General features: G+C 45.7%; 3 protein-coding genes and 2 long non-coding RNA genes across 8 annotated transcripts; 2 read left to right on the top strand and 3 right to left on the bottom strand.

Moving 5' to 3' along the window:
- Window positions 1–1849: 1849 nt before the first annotated feature.
- On the top strand, window positions 1850–3281 carry LOC137912182 (uncharacterized). Of its 3 annotated transcripts, none has more exons than XR_011106176.1 (3): window positions 1850–1948; window positions 2367–2511; window positions 3242–3281. It is a non-coding gene; the product is annotated as an uncharacterized lncRNA (long non-coding RNA). The 3 variants fall into 3 exon arrangements; XR_011106174.1 differs by having other exon boundaries at window positions 2367–2547; window positions 3242–3268; XR_011106175.1 differs by lacking the exon at window positions 3242–3281 and adding an exon at window positions 2805–2888 and having other exon boundaries at window positions 2367–2547.
- Window positions 3282–6194: 2913 nt separating this feature from the next.
- Window positions 6195–7782, bottom strand: LOC137912171 (uncharacterized). 2 transcript variants are annotated; one of them, XR_011106172.1, is made up of 3 exons: window positions 7669–7782; window positions 6840–7001; window positions 6195–6521 (listed from the first exon to the last, which is right to left on the bottom strand). It is a non-coding gene; the product is annotated as an uncharacterized lncRNA (long non-coding RNA). The 2 variants fall into 2 exon arrangements; XR_011106173.1 differs by having other exon boundaries at window positions 6840–6978; window positions 7669–7777.
- A 475-nt stretch (window positions 7783–8257) lies between these two features.
- Window positions 8258–13783, bottom strand: LOC137911951 (paraspeckle component 1-like). Its single transcript, XM_068756292.1, has 10 exons — window positions 13415–13783; window positions 13070–13219; window positions 12842–12993; window positions 12548–12643; window positions 12243–12439; window positions 12030–12114; window positions 11824–11929; window positions 10149–10206; window positions 9483–9619; window positions 8258–9264 (listed from the first exon to the last, which is right to left on the bottom strand). The coding sequence occupies exons 1-10, from the start codon at window positions 13781–13783 to the stop codon at window positions 9055–9057; spliced, it is 1560 nt and encodes a 519-aa protein (XP_068612393.1). The 3' UTR covers window positions 8258–9054.
- Window positions 13784–18907: 5124 nt separating this feature from the next.
- Window positions 18908–21401, top strand: LOC137911942 (ly6/PLAUR domain-containing protein 6-like). Its single transcript, XM_068756283.1, has 4 exons — window positions 18908–19028; window positions 19717–19815; window positions 19967–20097; window positions 20172–21401. The coding sequence occupies exons 1-4, from the start codon at window positions 18908–18910 to the stop codon at window positions 20343–20345; spliced, it is 525 nt and encodes a 174-aa protein (XP_068612384.1). The 3' UTR covers window positions 20346–21401.
- Window positions 21402–21544: 143 nt separating this feature from the next.
- LOC137911941 (cobalamin trafficking protein CblD-like) lies at window positions 21545–23826 on the bottom strand. The gene is made up of 8 exons (XM_068756282.1): window positions 23785–23826; window positions 23453–23496; window positions 22961–23102; window positions 22609–22826; window positions 22315–22420; window positions 22103–22221; window positions 21936–22022; window positions 21545–21855 (listed from the first exon to the last, which is right to left on the bottom strand). Exons 2-8 carry the CDS (start codon window positions 23462–23464, stop codon window positions 21655–21657), a joined length of 885 nt encoding a protein of 294 aa, XP_068612383.1. The 5' UTR covers window positions 23465–23496; window positions 23785–23826; the 3' UTR covers window positions 21545–21654.
- Window positions 23827–26265: the final 2439 nt, after the last annotated feature.

Genomic DNA, 26265 nt, shown 5'->3' with positions numbered 1-26265 from the left:
CTAACCCTAACCCTAACCCTAACCCTAACCCCTAACCCTAACCCTAACCCTAACCCTAACTCAACCCTAACCCTAACCCTAACCCTAACCCTAACCCTAACCCTAACCCTAACCCTAACCCTAACCCTAACCCTAACCCTAACCCTAACCCTAACCCTAACCCTAACCCTAACCCTAACCCTAACCCTAACCCTAACCCTAACCCTAACCCTAACCCTAACCCTAACCCTAACCCTAACCCTAACCCTAACCCTAACCCTAACCCCTAACCCTAACCCTAACCTAACCCTAACCCTAACCCTAACCCTAACCCTAACCCTAACCCTAACCCTAACCCTAACCCTAACCCTAACCCTAACCCTAACCCTAACCCTAACCCTAACCCTAACCCTAACCCTAACCCTAACCCTAACCCTAACCCTAACCCTAACCCAACCCTAACCCTAACCCTAACCCTAACCCTAACCCTAACCCTAACCCTAACCCTAACCCTAACCCTAACCCTAACCCCTAACCCTAACCCTAACCCTAACCCAACCCTAACCCTAACCCTAACCCTAACCCTAACCCTAACCCTAACCCTAACCCTAACCCTAACCCTAACCCTAACCCTAACCCTAACCCTAACCCTAACCCTAACCCTAACCCTAACCCTAACCTAACCCTAACCCTAACCCTAACCCTAACCCTAACCCTAACCCTAACCCTAACCCTAACCCTAACCCTAACCCTAACCCTAACCCTAACCCTAACCCTAACCCTAACCCTAACCCTAACCCTAACCCTAACCCTAACCCTAACCCTAACCCTAACCCTAACCCTAACCCTAACCCTAACCCTAACCCTAACCCTAACCCTAACCCTAACCCTAACCCTAACCCTAACCCTAACCCTAACCCTAACCCTAACCCTAACCCTAACCCTAACCCTAACCCTAACCCTAACCCTAACCCTAACCCTAACCCTAACCCTAACCCTAACCCTAACCCTAACCCTAACCCTAACCCTAACCCTAACCCTAACCCTAACCCTAACCCTAACCCTAACCCTAACCCTAACCCTAACCCTAACCCTAACCCTAACCCTAACCCTAACCCTAACCCTAACCCTAACCCTAACCCTAACCCTCTAACCCTAACCCTAACCCTAACCCTAACCCTAACCCTAACCCTAACCCTAACCCTAACCCTAACCCTAACCCTAACCCTAACCCTAACCCTAACCCTCTAACCCTAACCCTAACCCTAACCCTAACCCTAACCCTAACCCTAACCCTAACCCTAACCCTAACCCTAACCCTAACCCTAACCCTAACCCTAACCCTAACCCTAACCCTAACCCTAACCCTAACCCTAACCCTAACCCTAACCCTCTAACACCCTAACCCTAACACCCTAACACCCTAACCCTAACACCCTAACACCCTAACCCTAACACCCTAACCCTCTAACCCTCTAACCCTCTAACCCTCTAACCCTCTAACCCTCTAACCCTCTAACCCTCTAACCCTCTAACCCTCTAACCCTCTAACCCTCTAACCCTCTAACCCTCTAACCCTCTAACCCTCTAACCCTCTAACCCTCTAACCCTCTAACCCTCTAACCCTCTAACCATTTTCAAAATTGCGCCACAAGTCGGATTCGAACACGAGGCGTCTGGGATGCGGGGCACAGGCAATTACCACTACACCACCGCCTCACCTGTTCCAGGTTTCGAGATTCAAGACACTTTATCTATTCAGCATGCCACGGGGGCATTCTGGGTAGCGTATCTGCGTCATACTTTTCAGCCAATCAGCCCGGTGATTATCTGTTTTAAAGGTGGGTGGGGATTTCCGCTCAGTCCAGTCGTGGAGGGAAGAGCGGCAGGAGCAGACGACGGATCAGCATCAGCAATCGGCAGAATCTCCATTGAAGTCAAGATGAACAAAAAAAACCGTCGTCTTCCGGTAAGGACCCTTAGTTAACGTTCTACTATTCTTACAGAGACCGATTTCTGCAACTCAAGACGAGAGACACGTGTGTTTTTACGCAGCTAATGGCGGCCCATGTGTAGGCAAGACGCGTTTTATGATGCGCCATGAAAGAGAACTTGTAGCTTAATTAACTGTATTAAAATAGCGTCCAGAAAATATTAAGTGTTTGTCTTGGCCGTGAGCTAATCTGGCGTGCCGTGTAATTATATTTTGCCCACGAGGCAATATAAAATTCATATCAGCAATGGGCCGTATGTAAATGTTTCGGTGCGTTTTAATAATAAATTAAAAAAAAAAAAAAAGCAGCACATTCGCCGAAAATATTAAAAATCTCATAAAGCTCTGCTCTTTTTTTTGAAGCTTTGGATTCTTATAAATTTATTGTGTCCAGGCCTCAGAACGCAGGACCGGCGGAGGCAGCGGAGGCTCCCCTCACAGCATCACCTGATGCGAAGGCAGCGCCTAAGCTGGCAACACCGGAGGGTCAAGGGCCGGAGGAGCGGTCTGGCAGCAAGACGCTGCCGTCAGACAAGCGGGTGAGACATGAGCGGCTGCAGTGCTTAAAACAGACGGTGAGCGAGGAAGCTTTAAATTCAAAATCAGTAAACTAAATCTTACCTTACCTAAAATTAAAAAAATTGCTGTTTGATGTGCTGTTTTCCCCGGTACGCGTTTTAAAAGCGCGGGGTGAACTAAGATAAAGTTAGGCCCAAAGCCTGCCGCCAGTTCCGGTTTTTTGCGCGGCCGTGCCGCGTCGTGGCGACACGTGACCACCACCATCGGACTCGTCTCGTTCCGCTGATGTTGTTTGATGTTCTGTTTTCCCCAGTACGACTTTTCTGCACAAGGGGTGAACTGAGAGAAATTTAGGCCCAAAGCCTGAGGCCGCTTCCGGGTTTTTGCACGTCACGAGGCCGCGCCCGGTCGTAGCGACACATGACCACCATCATCGGATTCGTCTCGACTCGCTGATGCGGTTTGATGTGCCGTTTGTCCCGGTTCTCCCTCGCAAAGTGGAGCCTTCCTCAAAAAACGGACAGGGGCACGCTGCTAAAAGCCATGCCCAGAAAGGTGCACTGCGCGGTGGGTAGATTTAGTGGGGGGGGGGGGTTGATTTGGGGGCCCGTAGCGTCACTTTCCGGGCACGCAGAAGGTCGTGACGCCGTTGTACTTGCTTGACTTGGTGTATTATTAAAATACATAAATGCATATTTATTTAATGGTTACAAACTTCCAGGATGACTCTGTTATTACTTTTTTCCACAGTTGACGCCTTGGAGGATCCTTCCTGCCTTTGGAGCACCCGTCCAGCCTGGAGGATCCGTGCAGTTCTGTGTATTCTGTGTATTAAAGTGTATTCTTGCAAACACTTGTACTTCATTGGTGTATAATCAACTGTCTGTAATCTTGCTAGCACAGAATGGTTGTCCAGATTTTGTAGATCGTTCTTGCAGTAACGGACAGCTGTGGACGACCTGTCCAGCCTTTGGATGACCCGCCCTGCTGTGGACCCCTCTTGCTGTTGAGAACCCGTCCAGCCTTGGATTGCCTGTACAGTTCAATACTCTGTGTATTAAAGTTTATTCTTGCAAACACGTGTACTTCATTTGTGTATAACCAACTGTCTGTAATCTTGCTGCGATGTAATTATTGTCCAGATTATGGTTGGTAAGTCGAAGTGGTCATGGGATTTCTACCCCGAAGGGCCCCGGTCCCGGATTTGTACCCTGCAGGGCACATGTTGGAGAAAACAACACCGCGCAAAATATTACAATAATCCATATTTCTACTGTACACAGTGCTTAGTTAACCCCCCCGGACCGTCAGCTGTTCCCGAGGGACTGCGCTGGTTTTAGCGTTGCCGCAGACGGCCGCGCGAAATATGACAACTGTTGCAGCCCCCGGCGTCGAAATAAGTGCAGAGAGTCACCAACGGGTGTAGTTGCTTTGCGTACTTTATTCAAGCACCTTCAAACACCGTGAAACTAAATAATCAAAAAAAAAACATAACCACTCGTCAGTGCATACTTCGTTTCAAAATAACGGTCAGATTGCAGGGTACAGCATATTGTATCGGACATACCTCGCTCTGCATACCAAGGGTGCAAACTCGTAATAATATCGTTTGGCGCTCTTCTTTGGCGTCGGGTTATTAGCGCACCATGTCCCTGTCTCGGCGTTTGCAGAGACCAGCTGTTCGTCACGCGCCCGCCGGCGGAACTCTTCCGGCTTTATACGCGGTTCCATACATGTTCCGGGGCTTGCAGCGTCGCCCCAGTCACGTGACACGTCATGCGTCATAGACGGACACTTACAACAACAATCCATATTTCTACTGCATGCAGTGACTCCACAGTGCTTAGTTAACCCCCCCGGACCGTCAGCTGTTCCCGAGGGACTGCGCTGGTTTGAAAATATCGTTTTTAATGTGCAAGTACTAGCGAGTAGGGATAATGTACAAGATTGTCCTTAACGTGTACTTACGACCGCGGTACACACACACACACACGCAGGCGCGAAACACAGACGATGTCAGCAAAGAACTTTTTCTAATCTCGGCCGTTTTGTATTTTGACTTCAGAACGCCAAACCTTATCAAATATTTTAAGATTCTATATTTTGTACATTAATATATTAGAGCTATCTATAAACACCGACGTGTGGACGGTACCACCCTGATGTCGGGGGGAGATTTCAGACGCCCTCCTGGTCTCAGCTTGGCGCCGCAGCGGGTCGATGCCTCCGAATCCCCCCCGTTTGCTGATAGGATGGCGTTCCCCGTTCCCAGACGGTACGACCCAATGAATGTTCAAAGAATTCCTACGAGGCCTTTTATATGAACGCCATACTGATGGTCATCCGACGGATGGGGACGGATGAGCCCATGTGGAAATGTACCCTTTGATGTGCCGCCACCCCTCCCTTAGAGCAGTATTGCACGGCACGTTATTTCACAACGATCTTAATTCTGGCAGTTCCACCAATTATAGTCGTTTTATTTTAGGGGTTAATAACATTTCAGCTGCTTGGCTGCGCCACCGAGTACAATAATCAATAAATGTGCGGAAGGTGGCGAGTTTTTACCAGAGAATAAGGTGGAACGCGGTGACTGTAGACGGGTAACGGTCAGACCGACCTCATCTTAGAGCATCTCTCCAACCCGCTGCTGCCAAACTCTCCGTTTGCCCCTTTGGAACACTGTAAACTTTATCGTTTTTAACAATTGGGGGAAAAATAAAGCAGTTATTGGGACCGTTTCTGTATTTATTAGGTGTGAGAGGCATTGCAGAATCTGTTCAACGCGTTTCTACAATGTTGTGGGCGTTCCCGTACGCCACCTAGTGGACAGAGAAAGTGACCGCCGTACACAATCACTCGTCCTGACAGGGCTTGACGTCATAATTCCAGGTTTGTCTCGCTGTAAACATGAGCCTCGCGCGCCGCTCGTAACTTTACATCACCCCGGTGGAGTCATTGAACGCGCCGTTTCCCATTTACTTTACCAAACAACAAACCTCAAATTCTTGTAAAAAATAAACTACACGCTGCACCCCTTGGTTTCGAACCCAGGAGGTTCTGGCCGGGAGTCAAGTGTGCTACCCACTGCACCACCGAGAACGCAGTACGATGTCGCATAAGGAAAAAGCACAGCTCCAGTGCAACACGCTGCGGTCTGGAATAGCAGCTCATCATCCGACAAGCATGACTCTGTTAACGCCTCGAGTTTCCTCCCCCGCACTGTGGGGTGGTTGGTATTGCTACCAACCACCGTGTCGGAGGCCCCGGGTTCGAGTCCCGCTGGGGGAGTGGGGTAGAATGGGGGTAGCAGGGTAGGCCTAGGGCCTTGCCTGGGCGGAGTGAACTGGACCGGTCCACTTCACTCCGCCCAGGCGGCCCTGGGTCTACCCTGCTACCCCCTCTCTATCCCATTCCCGTAGTGGGATTTGAAGCCGGGGCTCTTTGAACTTTTCAACATTGCTACCAACTATTCCCCCACCCCCGTGCACACACCGACGCACGCACTCACACACCACGGACAATTTGGAGTAACCGACTCCCCTAAATTGCACGTTTTTGGAGGTGGGCGGAAACGGGAGAACCCCGACGCAGACGCGATTTGGACCCAGTACCATCTGGCTGTGAGGCCAGCATAAACTCGACCAGCTGATAACCAGTCATTAACAAATTCTCAACACCAACGATGACATCACAGACAATCTGAATGTAAATATACATACTTTAATCTCATGTCCAAGCAGATCAGACCGGCAATATGAAGAAAATGTACATTTATATTTCTATCCATCCGGTTCACGTTTCACATCCAACACTGTAAAAAATAAAACAGCAAATACACTGCAAAAAAAACCCATGTGCTGACAGGATGTGATGTCACAGATCACACACCCAAGCCTCGCTGTATCAGAAAGTCGCTCCACCAGCATCGCATCCACGTCTGACTCGCCCCCACGAGGGACGCTGCCATTGCACCGACGGAGAGATGCTTTCCGCTTCCTGGGGACCATGGTAACAGGAAGTCCCGCCCCTGAAGTCGACAAACATTTTGAAAAAAGAAGTGTGAAGAACAAGATGAAGAAAAGAGAAGTGCTACCTCTATGTAGTAATAATGAATACAACTGCGTATTATTCAGTGTGATAGAGGAGAGAGGGAGCAGAGGGTGACTCATGAGGAGAGGAGACAAGAGAGTGAGAAGGAGAGGAAGCTGCGGAGGAGACGCTCCAAGGAGACACAGGCGGAGACAAAACTCCTGAAGGACAACAAAAAGGCAGCGAGTTCCCTCGCTCAGCTGGTCCGCGTGGAAACAGAAGTCCTCAAACGGACTTTCCATCCATCAAAACGAACCCGTTTCAGACGCGCCGCCATCGGCCTCATCGTCAGCCGAAGGCCGAGCTGGATGCCGCGTCGCCGTCGCCGCCCCCGAGCCCTGCCGCCTGCCATCGCTGTCCTTCAGGGTCAAAGGTCAACTCAGCATTTTTGAGGACTGTGAGAGAGACAGAACAACATCTAACGACAAAAACAACAACAAAAAGAGTTCTGAGCCTCCAGCCGAGGAAGGTTGAAGTCACCTGAAAGTTGTTTGTTCCACGCACGCGCGCACACACACACGCACACGCTTAAAGAGGAGTTAAAGAAGCCATTTCCGGAGAAACCATCTCTGAACAGAGGAGGAGGATTAAGACACCGTATATTATTATTGTAGAATCTTCCCAACACCAAATCTGTGTACGTAACAAGTGTAAAACCTTTTTAACCTGAATATTTGTCTCGTAATTGCACTTCCGGTTAGATGCTAAACTGCACTTCATTACCCCCCCCAGCCACACCTGGGTGCAGCTCAACAAAAGAGCTCACCTGAGGGTGTCTAATTTCTCTCGCGGCTCAGAATCCCATAAACATTCCTACAAGTTAATTCATCGTCCTTTGACGAACAGGAGTTCCTTTTTTTTTTTGGCCTTATTACTTTCTCACATCGGTCTTTCTTATGTGACATGAAACAAAGGGACACTCACAGAAAACGAGCGGTATTTAGGATCGGCGTGAGAACAGAACAGAAAAAAGGAATTTGGAGAAAATACAAAAGCTGCTCGAGCTAGCTGCGCCTAGCTACCGTTAGCATAGCATATTGCGCGTGAATCGGTCAAAATGTCATAAATCGGGAAACTCATTTTACCTTTTCAAAGCCTCCGGATTCGTTTGGTCTCCTTTAACTCCTCTTATCTCATTTTAAGCGCTTCCGACGCTAGAAAATGCCAAACCTGGCCGTGCGGTCCGGTGCAAGACGCTCTTCTGACGTCACTAATGCCCGGCGTTAAATAGCGGAAGTCACAATCACAATGATGGAACTTCCGCTGAAAGTTTCAAAATAAAAGTGTTTCCCAACCTTTTTTGAGCCGCGGCACATTTTTTACATTTACAAAATCCTGCGGCACACCCCCAACCAAAATGACACAAAATTACATATTAGATTAGATGACCTTTATTATAATACATATAATTAATAATATAGCTTTTTTATGTACCCGTATGCGGGTGTGACACAGCATGTTGGGGGTCTGCTGGGAGACCAGGACTTCAGGTACCCCAGGTAGAGGCCTGGGGCCAACCGGTGAGTGCTGCGTCGGTGGTACGCCAAAATGTCCTGGGGGGGGGGGGGGGGGGGTGAACACAAACTGAGGAGAGGAGGCTGTCATCAGCCTCGTTATTACCTTGACTACAGCCTACAGCCTACAGAGCCCCCTGGAGGTAGAACATGCGGCATCCAGGGAGAAGAGTGGAGGACGCTGCCCCTGCAGGAACCCCGACCTGACGTAGCCCTGATCAGCAGGACGGCGGTCACCAAAGTCCAGCAAGAGAGCCAAAAGGTCTTCCGTAATCTGGACAAAGAACAGGATAGCAAATAAAGGTGCTGGGGAGGACGATGCAAAGGACAGGGTGGGTTGCTGTGACGACGCCTCACGGGACAAGGAGAAAGTACAGTAGTAGTAGGAGGGTACATGCTGTCTCACTGTGGACTTACCGTGCAATGACGATTAAGGCTTTGTTCTATTTCTATTCTATTCCGCCGAGGGTGTATAAAGACTGGCCACTAGATGGAAGCAGAGGCCAATATTCAGACTTTTGTTCAGCGTAGCTCCACCGAGGTATGACCCAATTAGCTCCATCTTCAAAACGGTCTTAGCTAGAGGGCAGCAATGTTCATATGTTTGTCCTGAAGAACATTATACAATCCTGGTGAAAAGACAAAGATACATCATCCCCAAAATGTTTTTATTACTTGTACTTATATCCTTCAAGTACAGAATACAATAAAGCTGTAGGAACACTGAGCATCAGACAAGGAACACCGCCTGAACGTAGACCTCCTACGCATTCCTACTCTGGACCATAAGATAAACCAACAATTCCAGAAGACACGGGAAAACAAAGCTGTGAAAAAAGGAGACTATAATGGATTACAAATGTTTAAAGATAAATGGGTCGGGGGTGAACGGAAAGCTACATCAACGGGACGGGGCAGTTGTGATTGACAAGAGCTTCCCCTCTGTGACCAGTGACGCTAGTATCTGCGCCGCTTGCTATTTGGCCCATCAAGGAGGCCCCCTAACGGATTCCCTCGGCCAAATCCTGCTGCAGGTCCAGCTTGTGAGCCCATCGGTGACTGTTGTTGCTGTTGTTGTTGTTGTTGTTGCTGCTGCTGCTGCTGCTTTGTGGACTCGGCATCTGTCCGCCCCCCCCCCGATCCACCCTGTGGTAATCTATCGTTTCGCTGTGGAATCGTGAGAATAGGCGTTACGGGAACAGGATGTTTTGAATACGGTGAGGTTTTTTAGAGTTCGTCGGGGGTTCAGTCCGGGAGTGAAAGGTCGGCCCCGGCAGACAGAAGGAGAGAGAGGAATAAGACGATTAGATCTCCAGTTTATCAAACGCACCTTCACATCCTTCAACGGTCGATATCAGAGCAACTCATTTTTACTGATACGTTACCATGGCTCCGTTCTCTGACTTCAATGGCGCGCCCATATTTGTAGTTCCCTCGGGGCCAATGGCTCCTCCCCGTCCACTCACGGCCATCGTACGACCCTGGTTACCACTGGGCCCCGGAGAGGCCCGGTTAAAGCCATCTACGCGCAGAACAGCGGAGCATTGGTTTGGACGCTGGCGCTAACGTCAGCCGCCTCTTTAGACGTTAGCGCTGGCTTTCAGTTGGAAGCTAACGAACATTCCCACCCGGCTCCTCCTTTGAAGAGCCCAAAATATACGCGACAACAAAAAACCTACGCTAACCCTATCCCCCCATCCCGATCGCAGATCTTAACTTTACTCGGCTTCAGAGGTTCTTAAAAGGTGCCGTGGCCTTTAATTATTGTTTAATGATTAACTAAACTCTCAACTCTCTTGTAACAGGATGCTAGCTCAAGGACCCAGGATTTCTAAACTACGAGATAAAACCATCCCACCAGGTTCACTGGATATGGCGTTAGTTTCAACACGTGGTTTTGCCATTTTATTCCTTCTGGCATTCCTTCAAAGTAATTCCACTTTAGATGAAACCCTATTTAACATGCAGTACGTTAATAAATGATATTAATGCATGGATCACATCATCGTCAGGTTCTGCATTACATTAGTCTTTGTACATCGTGCCCGTACCTCCCATATTAATGGCTCCACGCGGGCCGAGCTCACCCCCTCTCACTTCCTGTTCTCTCTGCAAGAAGTGAAGCACAAAACTCGGCTAAACAGTAACTCTTCAGTTGAAACACTGATTTCCACACAAAGCTGGTGACTGCTGCAAAACATTGGCCGTTGATCTCGTGGAAATTATCATTTAGTGATGGAATTGCGTGGCAAAAATACTTTCCACACTTCTGCTAGCCTGCGTTCGTCATATACTTTAGCTCCGTAAACAGAAAGTGGGAACATAAAATGGGCCTCAGGCTGCCTTATTTCATATGGAGTTAAAAAAGAACAAAATTAAGTAATGTCAAACGTCTTCTGCGTGCGTTTCAACCAATCACACGACCGCCCCAGCAGGAAAGAACCCCATGTTGACTCTCATCATGCATCCCTTCCTGGCTGTTTCGAGTTTTGAATACTATTACAGCTTTTATGAAGCAACTGTGTTAAGAAATAATTGAAACACTAGATGGCAGCAGAGAGCGCCCTGACTAACAGTAAAGCGGTAATAATAAAAAGACTAATTTCCCTATAATTTTTCCATATTCTTTCTCCTGAAACATACCTTTAATGAAATGTAAATTAAGAGTCTCCATGTTAATTCAGAGGTCAGACCGTCAAGGATGTTTCCGACGGTGTATCAATACAGAACAGCGCAATATAACAACAGGACAAGTGTCTTTAGGAAACAGAAGGATTATAAGTTGTGACTGAGGAAGCAGGAGGTCAGACACAACAATCTATAGAAGTGTGCTAACCCTAATGAAATCAACGGAACAGAAATGGATGTCCTTGTGGTGGCAAACACTTGATCGTGTGTTGCAAGAGAAGATGGAAGATGAGATAAAGTGAATTAAATAATAACTGTTTCCAAGAAAGAACGGAGACCCTTTAAAGATTTGCAGCCAGAGAAACTCCACTCACAAGTCAGCAGGACTGAACGTCAACGCAAGCCTCAGCTGGCATAAGAAAATGTAACTGATAGAGAGAAGTGATAACATCTGAGGATTGTAGAGAGGGAATTGTGAAAAGCTCAGCCGCTAACTTTCTAACTTAGATTACATCATGAAAAAACACAACAATACTTCTAGTGACTGAGCATTTCTTTCCTGTTCTATGTGTAGTCAACACAATAAACCAGAGTACTGTTACCATGCCAACCTGAACCAACGATCAATACACAGGAAAGTCACTACAGTTAATTGATGGGCAGAACCCTTTACCTCCATAGACGTCACCGAAAGCTGACGGGAAACTGTCCCGAGTGAAATCGATATTAAAGCAGCGTCGTAGTTTGGGTATTCTCCGGGTGCTTCCAGAGAGGTCGATGGAGCAAACGGGCGACGGGAAGCTCCATGTACCGTATTTTCCGGATTATAAGTCGCGGTTTTTGTCATAGTTTGGGTATTCTCCGGGTGCTTCCGGAGAGGTCGATGGAGCAAACGGGCGACGGGAAGCTCCATGTACCGTATTTTCCGGATTATAAGTCGCGGTTTTTGTCATAGTTTGGGTATTCTCCGGGCGCTTCCGGAGAGGTCGATGGAGCAAACGGGCGACGGGAAGCTCCATCAAACAGTTTGCGTACATAGAATCATGAAGCATTAGCACAAGAACTGTTGGTGAACTCTTTGGTGTGCGTTTGACTCACGTTATCCAGGTAGTTCGTTTTGAAGCCGTCTGGATGGCGCCTCGGGTCCTCCTGCTCTCTGTGTCTCTTCATCTCCTCCTCTCTCCTCCTCCTCTCCTCTTCGTGCCTACAGACAATGCCAACAATCAGTCACTTTCACGCATGACAAACAAAAATATGTCAGGGGAGCAACTATGGGCTGGCAATCAGCAAAGCGCTCAACACACCTCATCTCAATCTGCTTTCGTCTCTGCAGCTCCTGGTTGCGGAGCTCCTCCAGTCTCCTCAGCTCCTCCTGACGTCTCATTAAGTCTGGGAGAAAGGAGGAAGGAAAGAAATGTGAGATAGGAACAGAATTATAAATAAAGCAGCAACAATTCAACACACACTGGAACTACACCAACGATCCAAATAAGGGCACTGAAGCCCAGAACCTTTACCTTGCCTCATTAACATGAGCTGATGTTCATGTTTGGCTGCCTCCAGCTCAGCCTCCAGCTTCTCTTTGGCCTCTCTGATGTTCTTATTCACCTGATCTTTCTGCTGTTTCTCCATCTCATGGAGGGCTTTCCAGCGAGATGCGTATTCAAACTCAAACGTTCCCGGCTGAGCAAAGTGCGGCGGCTGTTCTCGTTCCCTGGGCGGCGATGAAAAAGGAGCATCGACACAAATTCAGCGGTTTGCCAACAGTCAAAAATAAGTCAGACGGCCCAAGGAGCAGTTTGGATTTCCTCAAAACACTTACTTATGGAACCTAGGAACCTTCGAGAGCAATTTTTCAGGCAGCCCGTCCTCCTCATCCAAGTGTTCTGAAGGCTCCACGATGGCCGGACAAGGTGTGCTGAAGAAAACGAGTACAATCATGAATTACTAACTTTATTTTACAAGAAGAGGATGGTTAGAGATTAAACAAGACGAGTCAGTGTCCATCGGCACAGACTCACTAAAGAACCATCTTTATTTCCCCATTCTTCCAAGAATTGATCTTGGAACAATCAGGGACATGGAACCTTCACACGCGCATCCCCGTGCTTCTTACGAGGTCAGCAGCAGGGCGCCCTCCTTGCAGCACTCCAGGGCTTTACGTGCAGAGGCTTTGTTGGCAAACTCCACAATGCCTCGACCGGTGGGTCGGCCTCGGTCGTCTGTGACCACGATGGCCCGTTCCACGGGCCCGAACTGAGAGAACGTCTGGTGGAAGAAGGCGATTCTAAATATGGCCACTCCGTTGGACGTCATCGGCATCTGACACGTTCATCCACTTTACCTGGTCCAGCAGCTCATTTGTTACAGCAGGCAGCAGGTTCCGCACCGTTAGAGCGGCACCGTGTGTAGCAAAGCGGATCCTGATGGGTCGGTTATTCAAAGAGGTCCCGTCCAGCTCAGCTTTAGCGATCTCTGCCAGCGTCCGGCTTTCCTGGAGGATGAGGACGCACAAAGGCGGCTTTCATTTACGTCACTGCGTCATGAAAACATGCGACCAGTGACTGCTTTTAAATATAGGACTGACTCGAGGGGGGGGGGAGGGGCATTTCCCCCGTTCACAAACTAAAACGTGTATATTATTCTGCATTTAAATCAGCTATAAACACGCTAAAAACTTAGCACGCACCAGGCGAACGAAGCCGAAGCCCCGGTCTCTGCTGATATACACCTCGTTGATTTCCCCGTATTTAGCAAACATGTTTCTGAACTCTTCTTCCGGCATATCGAGCGGGAGGTTCCCGACAAACAGTCGCGAGCGCTGAGTGAACGTCTTCTCCCCGGGTTTCCGAAAACGGCTCAAATCCAGAGTCATCTCCGCTGGAAGCTCTCCGCCGCCTTCCGCGACTCCGTCCGCCCGTTGGGCCGCGGGGGGCGGCTGCGGCCCCGAGTCGTCTTTGTTCGCAGGCTCCGGGGCTGGGGAGTCGGTGCCGCGTTTCGCTGGTTGAGGCGAATTAGTGCTTTGCGGAATCGTTTGTTGAATATCTCCGTTATCCATGTTCGGCCAAAGCAGAGTAGTGAATGTTTTCAAAGTTAGACTCGCTAAATTGTTCAAAAACAGCTACCGCGAACACGGCGTACACCTCCGAAATATAAAAGATGGCGATGCTTCCGGGAAGTTTGTGTACTACTTCCTCTGAGGTTTTTTACTAAAACATTTACTCATTAGCGCCCCCAACCGGCGTGTGGCTCAGAGTGGTAATGCACTATTAGAGGACATGGCTTAAATGGGAACCAAAAAGTTACCTGAATACAGAAACTGCTCTAAATAATTGGGGTGTTAATGAAAAACCTGTCTTTGTGTCTCTCTCCCAGTTTGTTTGTAGAACTGTCAGCGTATTAATCAAATTCCCAGACCAAATCAAACTCAGGCTGTAGACAAAGATGATATTATTGCTCAATAAATACATTTCTATAAATAAAGCATGTTACATTGGAAAAGCCTCAAAGACCGACAGCTCAAGTAATGGCAAACCATTTTTCATTCATATTGCCAAGAATTTGTCAACTGGTGACGCTGTCTAGCAACTTACAGACACCCCTGTGAGACAAAACACGGCGCTTTGCTCTCGAACCCACAAACCCCCTCCTCTCGCCAACAAACACCCCAAGCTCAACAATGGTTTCAGCCTCCCAGGTCACGCATGAACTAAACCAGCAGACCTGTCATTGCTCCCCTCATCCCTTCTTTTGAAAACAAACACAAATATTTTGACTGGTCCCATATGTCTTCTGCGGCACATTTTTTGGGAATTTGATCCGGTTCAATGTTCTTGAGGTGCCGCTGAAAGCTTTTACCATGACAGACCTAACATCTGTCCAGATATCAGGGCACATCTGTGCATATGCTGTTTCAATTCTTGCGTTTGAAAAGGGCCTTAAGGCTCTTATTCCTTGCTTTCCTGTCTGGGATCCCGTATCCAGACAGGTCAAGAGGGCTGCTGCGTGTAACTGATGCATGCGTGACCGTCCTTACAGCATGCATATGTGTTTCACTCAAGGAATGTGAAGCAGCAAAAGGGGTTTATGGGGCATGCACGGTTTTGGAAGGTCTTTCTCTCATTTGCCTGCAGAAATAATGAATACTCATTATAGAGCAGAGATCTTTGATCTCTTTTGATCCACAGCCCTGAAGCCTTCACTTTACATACGAGATGCTGATCTTAGTCCTAATTAAGCACATGTCAGTTAAACGTGCATTCGATATACATTGTGGAATCTAATCTTACTATTTATCCTTTAACGGTAAAGCAGTGAAGGTAGTCCAGCTCAGCTTTAGCAGACAGCTACAACAGGAAATGTGTTGTTTTTTGGAATATCAAGACCTTTTTAGAATCCTTACTCCAATCAGCTCTCCAAATCAAGAAAGATGGTCAGTTTCTTTCTTTTTTTCCACATTCCTGTTGACAGGAAGTCAATGACATGGATTATAACACCTAAAAGAAAACATGTTTACTCATTCCTATAGAATCACAGTAAGCGTTAGTAAAAGAAATGACAGATTTGGAGTGTGATGCAGCATCAACCTCGGAATGAGTGAATATCAAAAACAAGGTTGATCAGTTTGAATAGTAATTTAGTAAATATGTAATATAAATCAAAAACATCGTTTTTTTAATGTTTTACACGGCATCCTGACCTTTTAGGAGTCAGGCTTGTACATTTCATGTTATAGAGCATGTTTTTGTCAGTAACGTAAAGCTCCATAGAAACTCAAATAAATAATTACAAATACAGAAATATTCTTAGTATGTGATTAAATTCCACTCCTGCTTTAAGCAAATCACCAGATGGGAGCCACTGATTTAATGGATAAATGAAACCATCGCTCGTCGGCCGTGCTGATGTGAGTGGTAGTGACGTACGAGTGACGTAACGATACCCTCCTCCCTCCTCCCTCCGGTTTTCACCGAGCGCCACTGACTTGTACGCTTTTATTCCCATCCTACGGACAGTCCGGGCTGAAGTCTCCTGCGGGCTGATCGGAAAAAGAAAACCCCGTAAGTTGTATTTATAAAGTCTTTTTGCAAGAAAGTAAATTATAGTACATTTAAGTAGATTAAATAAGACGTAGTCTGCGATTAATTCAAAGGAGAACCGACCGTGGCTTTTAATTTGCGAATATCCTCGGTAGCGTTTTTTTTTATTGCAGCTCCGCTTCTTAATTATTCATGCGGGTTTAATTAATGTGCAGAGGCTGAGGTTTGAAGCGTAGTAATGATAAACTGTAGGTTAATTACAGCTCACATTTACATGCATGAAGTTATTTAGAGTCAGATATGTTTGTGACATTAGAATATAACGGTACATGTAATAACAACAACAGTAATAATAGATGTTATCCGCATGTAGATATAACTGTATTAATCTCTAATTAAAGTACAATAATAGTAATGCCTGTGCCAGACAGGCTTCTCTTTTCTGCTGGTCTGTTTTCACGTGCATAAAAAGGAGATGTCAGGAATTCCATGAGATTCCAGCTCCAGCGGGGGGAGCTCATAAAAAAAATCCATGCAGCCACTCAAGTATAAGCCCAGAGAGAAAAAGCAGACTGAACTTAAACACCTGAAGCATTCGCCCAATTAAATAGGGTTACCGGTAGTGCTTTGGTCCATCAGTCACTAAATGGAGAGCCGAACGGATCGAGGCAAAAAGAATTCCGTTTCTTTGCTGGAGTCGTGTATCTCCAGATGAAAAACACGAGCACTGTTAGGAGTTAAGCTCCTGCCGCATGTGTCTGGCTGATAGAAGGGAGCTGCTGGACAGCTGGACTTCAAAGGCAAGCGCCTAAATCTCTTTTATTTGACACACATGACCAACATGGTGCAATTACCTCATCTAAGGGTCCCAGAAGTTCGGATTTAGGGTTTTTTTCCCGGGTTTTGATGGTGGGATCCAACCAAGCTGGCGCTGCTTGCATTCTGGTCCAAACAGCTTCTCTTTCGGGTCCATCAGCAATTCGAACATCTTGGTGCTGTCGAGTCGTTAAAAACCTGTGCACACGTTCAGGTTAGAAGCTGTCAACATAAATTCATGTTGGCCCGTACTTTCATTTGTGGAGTCTCCGACTGTGCTTGAAGGCACGGTCGGAGATTCCACAGAGCGTCTGTCGACTGATTTATGGCAGATCTCTGGCAATATATATATATATAATTAAACATAAAATAACACAGAAGAAAAGGTGATAGTTTTGTTTGAATGACTGCAACGCCTCCGTGCCTGAAATAACAGGTAATAACTACGTTTCGGGTATGATCGTGACAGCGAGGTCACGATCCGGCGAATGTGTCCACGCAGTAAATCGACAATATCTCCGTTAGCGAGAAGCCACACATCCCATAAACTCTCATATCCACAATCTTTGATCACACTTTGATCCCCGGTTGTCAGGGGAGACAGAAAGATTTAGAAGCAGCTCTCGTTCAGATTCTTTCAGCCCGGCGTGACCTTTTAACTGGGACCCGGAGGAGTTGGTCGGTGCTGATTGAACACCCCCCCCCCCCCTGAGTCATAAAAACCCTCTACATCCCACTCCAGTTGTAACAGGGAGCCATTGTACCTAATCTCCACTCTCTCAGACTCAGACACAAATTTTTACTCCTGGCATCTGACAGGCGGCTCAAAGTTGGAGCGCTAAGCCTCCGAGGTTTTCCTTTCAGGGTGCAGCAAATCATTACGATTCGATTCGACTTGGAGCGCTAAATAGGGGAACATGGGGGGCGCACATCACACGTTTCCTAAATCCAATGGATTGTCTGAAAATGGTCCTCAAATATATTTTAGAAGCTGTTTGACAAATTCTAGACTATTCTAGACCAACACCACCAGGAGGGCTTTTAGAGTTCAATCATGTTGTCTGTCAGCCAAAATGTCTTAAATGTGCTTTTTCGTTCGAGTTTTCTCCAGATGTCATGGATCAAATTAACTTTCTACATGCTACATCACATGGTGGCACCCCCATAATATCTAGCACGCACCAGAGCTGGATCTGGATACTGATTAATGATGAAAATTAGAAGGACTACCGTGTGGATATCCTGCCTGCGGCGGGGATCCCTTTTATTGGGGCATGCGTAATGCTAAATAAACAAGCATTTACAACTGGACATCCGTCTCGATGGCCGAGGACAAAGCATAAAACAGAGGCATATGAACTCATGGCTGATCTTACACATGTCTACTGACCTCATCTCAGCAGGAAAACCAGGTCATGTGGTCTTTAATTCACTGACCGACATCCTAGTGAAGCAAAGAGCAGCGTTTCTCGACCGTCACACCCTTGCGTCTTAATTCATCTGCTGATACATCCGACACTATTATTATATAGTATAATCTGTCATGTCAAAGAGATTTCCCATTATCTCCACCTCCAAAGAAGCTCAGCTCTAATGCTAGCTGTCTGGACCTTCATGGCTCAATAGTCAAGCGGTCTTTGAGTCTAGTTTTAATTTCCTTCTCCAAATGGTTAACAATGGACAGTTTATTAATGGGGCAGTGAATCTATTTAGTTAAGGAAGTGACTTGGAAGGAAAGAAGGTCTAAAGGGGGATATTCCCTCTGCTGCAATATCCAGTTTGAAGCCAGTAAAAGACAATAGGCATGCTGACTGTGCTTTCTTACCTCATGAAAGAAAGGGGGGGGGGACAACACCATTTGGCAAGCAACGGCTAATGGCTTAAATCCCAGAGGGCAAAAGGAGCCTATAATTGAACCATAACTCATGTTAATGTCAGAAGTGTCAAGTTCTAATCGATATCTTCGAACAATAACTCAAATCTAAGGACGGATGCTTGGAATAGAAGCGCTACACACAGCTGATCGCTTTTACACTGTCCAGCAAATATTATGCAAATATCCATCACGTCGGTTTTTACAGGCATATTAAATCAAGGTCGTTTAAAGACTACAAAATCAGTAACTGTCCTCTGAATGTAAAAATATGTAAATCTATCAAGGATCTGCCTTCAGTTACTATTATACTCTTTCATTTCCCGCTATATGCGCTCATACTTACTTACATATACCGTATTGGCTTCAGGGCTTGTTCTGACCCTCATGCGTTATTTTCTGCCCCACAGTGTTTTCAGGCTCAAACCCAAAAGTGCATGACGACACAGAGGGAATGATGGAGGCCTGGCCGACATTGGCCTCGGTCCTGCTCATGACCAACATCGCCGATTGGCTGAAAACTGTCCAATCACGGGACTTCACCATCACGGACATCATCCAGCTGCATCCCTCAAGTAGGATCATAAGATTTTATTACCATTTCAACCATTTGCATTATGGCTGTAGTGATCCCGTGGTTAAAATTTTAGATTAAATCACATGAAAACAATAATTAGGCTTAACCAAGAGTGAGTTTCTACCTGCTTGTTGTAAGCAGCCTTCTGTTAGGGTTGAAGTCAGCCATAACTTCTTCAGTAAACAAAAGACAACTGTGGAAAAGGCTTAAAATATTTGACATTAGATTTCAGCATCATTTACATCCCAACTCAATTAAACACAATTTATTGTCATTAAACTACAAACAAAATACATTAATATTATTATATTGTTTGATTTAATTTAAATAAAGACATTGAAAAAAAATACCCACAGACCAATGGAAAGACTAATCCACCGTTTTATGCGCGACGATAATTACGACCAGCAGGCAGGGCTGTTGCGTAAACCTGTTTTACATGCACGCAATGACGTCAGCGCACGGGATAAAGTTCTGCAAAAACGCGTAACGAAGTTCAGAAAATTCACATAAAGATGAAGAAAAACCAAAAGTGCAAACAGAATAGCAAACAGCTGCTAAACTGATGAGCTGATCGAGTACGTGTGCGCAGCAGAGGAGGCGGGACTGAGTCTGACAGTGGACCAATCAGAGATCCAGACCGTCCTATCCCAGGACAGTGTAACGCGCCTGCCTGTCCTCCACAGCTACGCCCCATCCTGGGGGCTTCAAGTGCTTCACATGTCAAGACGCTGCAGATAACTACGATTGTAATCGCTGGGCACCGGATGTCTACTGCCCAAAAGGTACATTAGCCTTGACTTGACCAAATCGACTAATATAAACTCCATAAAGAACACATGTTTACATTCAGTGATTATAATGGAGAATAAAACAGAAGTTTTTCTGTGATAAGCAGACTGTGGGAAAATAACCCGTAAATGTTTTGTTTCCGAGATGCCAGATACTGTCACACGCTCCACATGATGGACAACCACGGAGACAGCGTGTCTGTGACCAAGCGGTGCGTGTCCCTGGAGAGCTGCCTGCACACTGGATGCACTGATGTTGCTGATAATAGCTATCAGGTGTGTGGAACATCTGGATGAAAGCGAATACTCCCCCCACAGCTGGATACTCATGTTCAAATCTCACCCGTCAGGTGTGCTCTTCCTGCTGCGAGGGTAACATCTGCAACATGTTGGTACCCAAAAATGAGAGCGCCGCCGTTTTCTCCTCCACCTCCCCTCTGGTCAGTCTGAGCAGGAGGATCCTCCCCACGACGGCGAGCTGCGTCGCCTCCATTGCCGCCTTTACATCCGTCCTGAATCATTAGATTACGTCAGAAACAGCCTGCAAAACTGCAAGATTCTCTAAAGGTGGGAGCATTCCTGCTCAAACGAATCCCATCTGCCCAGAGGGCAGCGGCACGCAAGTAAAACGCATTTAAATTAGTTTTATTTCTTCCAGTCAGACATTTTTCGTAACCTATTTATACGAGACGTCAGTATTAATGTAAGGTCGAGTTCAAGCATGTTATTTTTTGAGGTTTTGCAAGTTTTAAACGAGTCAATAAGTTTACTTTTACTCTATGACTAACTTTTGAGAATGTGTTTTGTCCATTTTTGTAAGGTGCCATGTTTCAGCAGATTAAAGAAGAATCATTTGTACAGTATAATAAGTTATTTGCATTTTGCTAGACTACTTTTGTGTCGAATACGCAGCCTGGATTGTTGAAAAGGGGGAGTGGAAAATGAAAACTACCGGTAAACGTGTTCGTCCTTTGAAAACACGGGAGACACTCACGATCATTTCTAATAGACGCCGCGGCCAATGTAGCATCGACTCAGCCTGAGGAGATGTTACTTTATGTTTTCCACATATTCTGTCCTTCACCGCCGTCACAGGTCATACAGTAAGACAATACTGCACTTCTGTGACCTGAGGCCTGCACTACAAAGCAGCATTTAGAGTTGGCGTGGTTACTTTGGGTCTCTCTTTTTTTAAGATATAAAATCATTGTTAAATATTTGATAACGTAAAATCAACCGACCAATCACATCTCCTAAAAATGAGATTGTCAGTCAGAGATCATCCTGGACTTTGGCAGCCAAACCAACTGCTCCTGCGGTCGAGGGAACGGTCATTTCCATGTGTGCTTTTGTGTGCTATATTATATTGTATTACGTACAAGACACGATCTGCAACCTGTGGACCGTTCATAGTGACCTTCATCTGACATCAGCCAGACGATGGGACGACACCCCGGGTACATTGATTCGTAGTACAGGCCTGATTTTGATCCCGCTAGAATGCAACGTTTCCACTCTGACTCTCCACATCAGCTGCCTGAACATTTACGCTTCCTATTCAGGCTCTGGTTTCTCTGGAGTGAATAATATAACACTCTGGAGTGCTATACTATCCTTTCAAGCAACATATATTCCTTTGACTTGTAGTCAGAACCCACTGAGTGCTTTTCTGCCTGGATGTCGTGCAGGACGAGTATGTTTTCAATCAGGCACAGAATCCAGATTAGAGTCTCGGTCCGTTTACAGTAAAACACACTCTGTGCCGAAGCTTCCATAAATCCAGTTCAGAGCTCCGCATTCAGATTTAAAGCTGTGGCATATTAAATAAGCAGCCTATTCTTCCTCATCAAGTCCACGTAGTCGTGCGATAGCAGCACTGTGAGCAGGCGCATTGGTGAAAACGCTCCCCACAAACAAAGGTGTTCCTCTCAGGATGGGGCGAATGACCGTGCAGGAGCCCGACGCTTCGATGAGGAAGCCCAAATGCCTCAGCTCCTCCTCCGTTCGCAACGAGCTTTGACCCGATGCAAAGAACTGTTGGCGAAGGTGAGATGACGGTGACGTAAAGGACTGGAATAAAGTCACATCACATCTTTGTACTAAGGAGAACTCACAGCTGCCCCCGTTGTGGGGTCAATGAAGTCTGCCCAGTAGCCTGCGGTCCAAAGGGAGAAGCACATTTCCTTTGCACCGCTCACAAACTGCAGGGAGGAGGGAAAAAGAAGCAGTTGTTAGATCCCAAATCCAAATTTATGATGAGAGCGATGTAATGACAACGCACTCTGTGAAGCAGCTGGTCTCTGTCCTGCTCTGTCGCCTCCTCACACAAGCTGTGCGACTGTGTGACCGTCACAACCGTGATGGGAGTGTTGGGCGCCGACGGGAACAGCAGCTCCAGATCTGACACGCACACGCACACGAGCCGTTTCGATAGTGACGACTACCAGCAGATGATGCAACTTTATGATGATTAACAACCAATAACCTCCTCACATTTCTTCAAGAGCTCGGGACAGGACTTCACGGAGCAGTCGGTGGCCGTCTGGTTAAAATACTGTTCAGCTTTGTGGACTCTTGTGGATATCGGACCAAGTTTTCCCTGGTGAACACAAAACACACAGTTTGTTGTAATCTTTCTAATAACTGTTCACTCAATCTGTTTTTACTCCCCGTTCTCACCCATGTGTCATTTTAATGTTAATAAATCCCACAAAAAACACAAATATCCGGGTCGCGTCCCCAACTGGGGCTAATAAAAACAAAAGGAAAACCGACCGAAACACTTACGTGAAACTCGTGAATAAATTGGGCCAGGATGAACTGCTGTCTCTCCGCTCTGCTTGGGGTCGTCAGTACATCAGGCATCGTGTTGGAGACTGCGGTCCCCTTCTGGTCTCCCAGACCTTCCAGGTGGCAATCAAACCCCACGTTACCAGGTAGCCGAAAGCGCTGGTCCTGAGGTCCGAATGGCCCCATGCTCTCATCAGGCCACACGGTTCTGGGGCCTGCAGAAGTCCGCAAAACAAAAACATACGTCTGTTTTATTTGTGATCTCAAGTCCTGTTCATATGCAGGTTTAAAGCAGATTGTTACCTACAGAAAACACCAACATTTACCATTACGTGGCGGCTAAACTCACCCGAGTCAGGAGGTGATATGGATACGTAAGGCTCGTCTGAACTCGCAGCAGAGAAGCTCCTTGTTCTGTTCGTACGAAGAGCAACTAATGCTCGACAACCAGCGGTTTGTGACAGGACCAGTCTGCCTCGACAACACAGCACCTAGTTGCACACAAAGGGAATCCGTTAACAGCAAGAAGCACCTTAGATTCGACATTTGTTTCAGTTACTCATCATACAGAAAGTCAGCTCAAAGATTTTAAGGTGAATTCCAAAAGCAAAACACAAGACAAACCCAAAGGCATAGATGGCACGAGGATTTCAGTTTCGGAACACAACCTGCGCAGCAATTTACTTATTTTTATTTAGTCTGGCAAAGCTGACATGAATCTGGTGGCTCGCCTCAAAATACTTTTATATTATGTTCTTGAATCAATAAAACTAGAGACTTCTGGACCTTCCAGTGGCAAAACAAGTTTACGCAACAACGGTACACATAAATAATAACTTACGCTGCTGGACATTGTGGGTCGTCCGCGTTATATTTAGCTCCAACCTATCGGATTAAAACAACATCAATCAGAACAATTAATAGGAAATGGGTTTAAAGCTGCTTTTAGCTCGTTTACAGCTTGCTAGGCAGAACAGTTAGCATAGCTGCTAGCGGTGATACTTTGACACTTTTTCAGACAGCGATGTTTATCCCCCAAATCTCGATCAATTTACGCGACATGCTCGACAAACTGCGTCAAAAACGTCCAACTACTCTTTAAAAACATGAAACTACACATTTGCTGATGGGTTTATAACAAAAAAAGAGTCTGACTCTTCACCTCGTTCTTACCTATCAAGTTGCTAGTAGGGCTACTAGCTTCCGCAAAACACGGACAGGAAGTGACGAAACTGAAAGCGCGCAGGCGCACTTTGCATGACCTTTACGTGGGATTTGTTTCGTCACTTTTCCCTTCTCTGATGGGGGGGGGGGGGGGGGGGTCAGTTTGTACAGGAAATGTGTGACGATCGCAGGGGTGCCTAAACATTTATTGTTTCCCAGACAACCCCACATAACCAAATAACCCTTTCTTCACAGAACAAAAGTCAGGAAATAATTAATAACACTATTAATAAAATAAATAATAACCAAATAACCCTTTCTTCACAGAACAAAAGTCAGGAAATAATTAATAACACTATTAATAAAATAAATAATAACCAAATAACCCTTTATTCACAGAACAAAAGTCAGGAAATAATTAATAACACTATTAATAAAATAAATAATAACCAAATAACCCTTTCTTCACAGAACAAAAGTCAGGAAATAATTAATAACACTATTAATAAAATAAATAATAACCAAATAACCCTTTCTTCACAGAACAAAAGTCAGGAAATAATTAATAACACTATTAATAAAATAAATATTGCTGCCCCTGCTCCATCTCATTCCCGTAGTGGGACTCGAAACCAGGGCCATTTTACCCCCCTCAACAATGCTACCAACTGAGGTGAGGAAACTTGCCCTGTTACAAGGCGGTCGCTATATAGGCTAAACATCAACTTGTTTTATTTGTATTGTTAATTGTGGATGATTTATGTACGAAGGGCTTTTTAGAAATGCTCCTCTTAGACAGGATGTTTGACTTTATTTGTACTGTAATACATGCTACTGTGTGACTGTACTTGTACTCTAACATTCTACCTAATAAATATATTCATCATCATCATCATTACACAGTAATTACTGCGTAATTTCAGACTATAGCAGAAAAAAAGTACATGGAACATGAACTTTCTGGTCATATGTGATCATTAAAATTCTCCCAAAAGAAAGGAAGAATGATGTTCTTCAGAATATTAATATAGTCTCCACTATCAATATTATTTTAGGAAACAAAAGATCGAATGAAAAAAAGCGATTCAGCACTGCCCGTCAGATAAACTGTGATTTCCATGTCTCGCCACTAGAAGGCAGCAAATTACCAAGGAAACGTCGCGTCGCGTTGCGGCGCCCCTCAAAGTATGCAGATCGCAATTACATGCTACTTTTGATTTTTAAATGAAACATTTCGAGTTTTCTCTTTGTTGACTATCATTGAAATTTGCCCCCCAGCCTCCCACTCTTTTCACTGCTAAGTAAAAATATCAGATTTTTGAAAGGTGGGAAACTGTGAAGAAATGATCCACATGCTCAGCAAAATCCCTCATTTGAACAAAAATACGAGTTGGAATAGAAAAAGTGTCTTTCTTTTAGAAGTTGTGAAGGACAAGGCGCTGTCACAGACACATCCTTTGAGATGACTCGGACAAGCTGGTTCTCTGAGCTGAGAGGCTACGCTCCGGGAATTTACCCTGGGACAGACCTTCCCGATGGAGCCCATGCGAATGGGATGTACACAAACAAAAACACATTCTGTGTCAGATGAATTCTTCAACTCAGGCTCTCTGAGGTTTGTCAATAACCTGTGAGGAGAGATGAAGACGAACAAGACTGAGAAAGTTAGTGTTACGTTAGCACTATTTGTTTGGATATAATAGCACATGGAAATCAACTTACACTTAAGATTCAACTATTTTTATTATTAGTTTGCTTTGGATTTATTTGTCTATTATTTTTTAAATGAATCGAATTGTCATTAAAATTGCAAAGAAAAATTGAAAGCCCAAAAATGCCTTGATTTTGCCCATCTAGATGTCCGCATTTATAACAGTGAATTAGTTTACATGAATCCGATATAAGAACACGGTTTCACGAATTAAAATTAGGAACAAAGTAATATTTTCTTAAAAATATGATTTAAAACATAATCAAAATTGTGGCTCTAGTAATCTAGACATCAATCTAGGGTGCACGTCGCAACAAATGTTGGTCGCCATCTTTAATTAGAACACTTGTGCAATTTCACTGAAAGTTCGTTGAAAGTACGCTGGGAGGGGAAGTTGTTTTAGCAACCTGTGAGCGAAATGTAATATTTCACACTGCATGAAAACGGAATTTTTTAAAATAAAAATGCACGAGCGTGCCAAAGCAATTTCTTGGTCCAATTTCTGCTCCCTTTGTGAACCGAAAGTGCCAGCGAGTTACTAGCAGCTTAACTTCCTGCGACAGGAAGGGTCACAGATTACAGAATATTGTAGCGCCTTGCACGTGATGCTCATTCGTTGAAGTTTCAAAACTGCTCCAAGCCGTGTCAATCCCTGCCCAACGGTGCAATTAGGACTTTCCCCAGTTGTGAGCCTGGAGGCGGCAGACACTAATGAGGCAGCAATGGGTGTGTGTGTGTGTGACACTGTGTGCATGAAATGATGTAGACACGCACAGAGG

Source organism: Brachionichthys hirsutus, chromosome 24 (assembly GCF_040956055.1).
Source record: "Brachionichthys hirsutus isolate HB-005 chromosome 24, CSIRO-AGI_Bhir_v1, whole genome shotgun sequence".
Classification (NCBI taxonomy): domain Eukaryota; kingdom Metazoa; phylum Chordata; class Actinopteri; order Lophiiformes; family Brachionichthyidae; genus Brachionichthys; species Brachionichthys hirsutus.
This window is presented reverse-complemented; position numbering and strand designations above follow the sequence as displayed.